Below are 962 nucleotides of genomic sequence, written 5' to 3'. Positions count from 1 at the left end.
CCCCTTCCCGTTGAAGCTTACATAACGACTAACCTCGTCAAAGCGGTCATGAAGGCGAGTGTATTTTCCTTCAGCGGCTTCTGCTGCCTTTATAGACTCACCGTAGGACTGTCTCGTGTCCGCCAAACTCTGAACGACAATAAACACCCTAGAGAATGGTATTGCGATTCCAAATATGAAAATCCGACATTTTCGGGTTTAGAGTGTAGGCGACAACCTCCCATCCAGCCTTACAAAGATTTAGTGACAAGTCTGCCTACCTTTCTGACACTTTCCTCGCGCTGCATGCACAACACTTGCTGCCTCTGAGCCTCCACCAGCTCCTCCGAGAGCTTGTCCAGTTGCAACTTCAACGATCGCTTCTTAGCCTGATACACTAAAAGTTGTCATCACCCAATGCGGCCCAGCGACCAACCTCAAGGGCGGCAATGCGAGCATCGACTTCCTTCCTGTCAGCCATCATCGCCTGCATTTGCTCATCAACTCTCTTCTCTTGATTAGCCAGCCCGCTAGCATCACGAGTCTGATCTACAGCAGTAACGATTGTACTCTTTCAGTGGGAAAATTCACCTGGGCATTCTTTTGAGAGCTCATCATGGAAGCCGCCTTCTGAGACGAGCTTGTCGATGACCGAACCTGAGATCACGAGGCCGCCCATAGTCATCCCCCCTACACTCCTCCCTACCATCCCGTCGCATTTAGTCGCCACATTTTTCTCGTGTTCAGCCCGACTGTCAATAGAAGCCTTCGCATGGTCCTTAATTCGGCTCCATAGGTTAACAAGACCTTCCGACTGAGCTAATCGTGTACCAAACCATCTAACACGTAGAATCGCCACCGCTAGCCGCCGCATGTCAGTCACCTGTCCCAGTCGCCGTCCTCAGGGCGCTTGTTAACTGCGACCATCAGCTCTTGGCGGCGGCAATCTGCCTCAACCTGCAAAAAATGCCGCTACTAGGGAT

General features: G+C 51.5%; 1 protein-coding gene across 1 annotated transcript; it reads right to left on the bottom strand.

Annotated features, from left to right (window-relative positions):
* Positions 1-260: 260 nt before the first annotated feature.
* Pmar_PMAR008159 (hypothetical protein) lies at positions 261-636 on the bottom strand (the record flags this gene model as incomplete). Its single annotated transcript, XM_002776582.1, has 3 exons — positions 261-368; positions 416-523; positions 571-636. Coding segments are annotated over 3 exons (282 nt in total), but the record flags the coding sequence as incomplete, so codon positions are not given.
* Positions 637-962: the final 326 nt, after the last annotated feature.

The sequence above is a fragment of the Perkinsus marinus genome, assembly GCF_000006405.1.
Source record: "Perkinsus marinus ATCC 50983 genomic scaffold scf_1104296953264, whole genome shotgun sequence".
Classification (NCBI taxonomy): domain Eukaryota; phylum Perkinsozoa; order Perkinsida; family Perkinsidae; genus Perkinsus; species Perkinsus marinus.
This window is presented reverse-complemented; position numbering and strand designations above follow the sequence as displayed.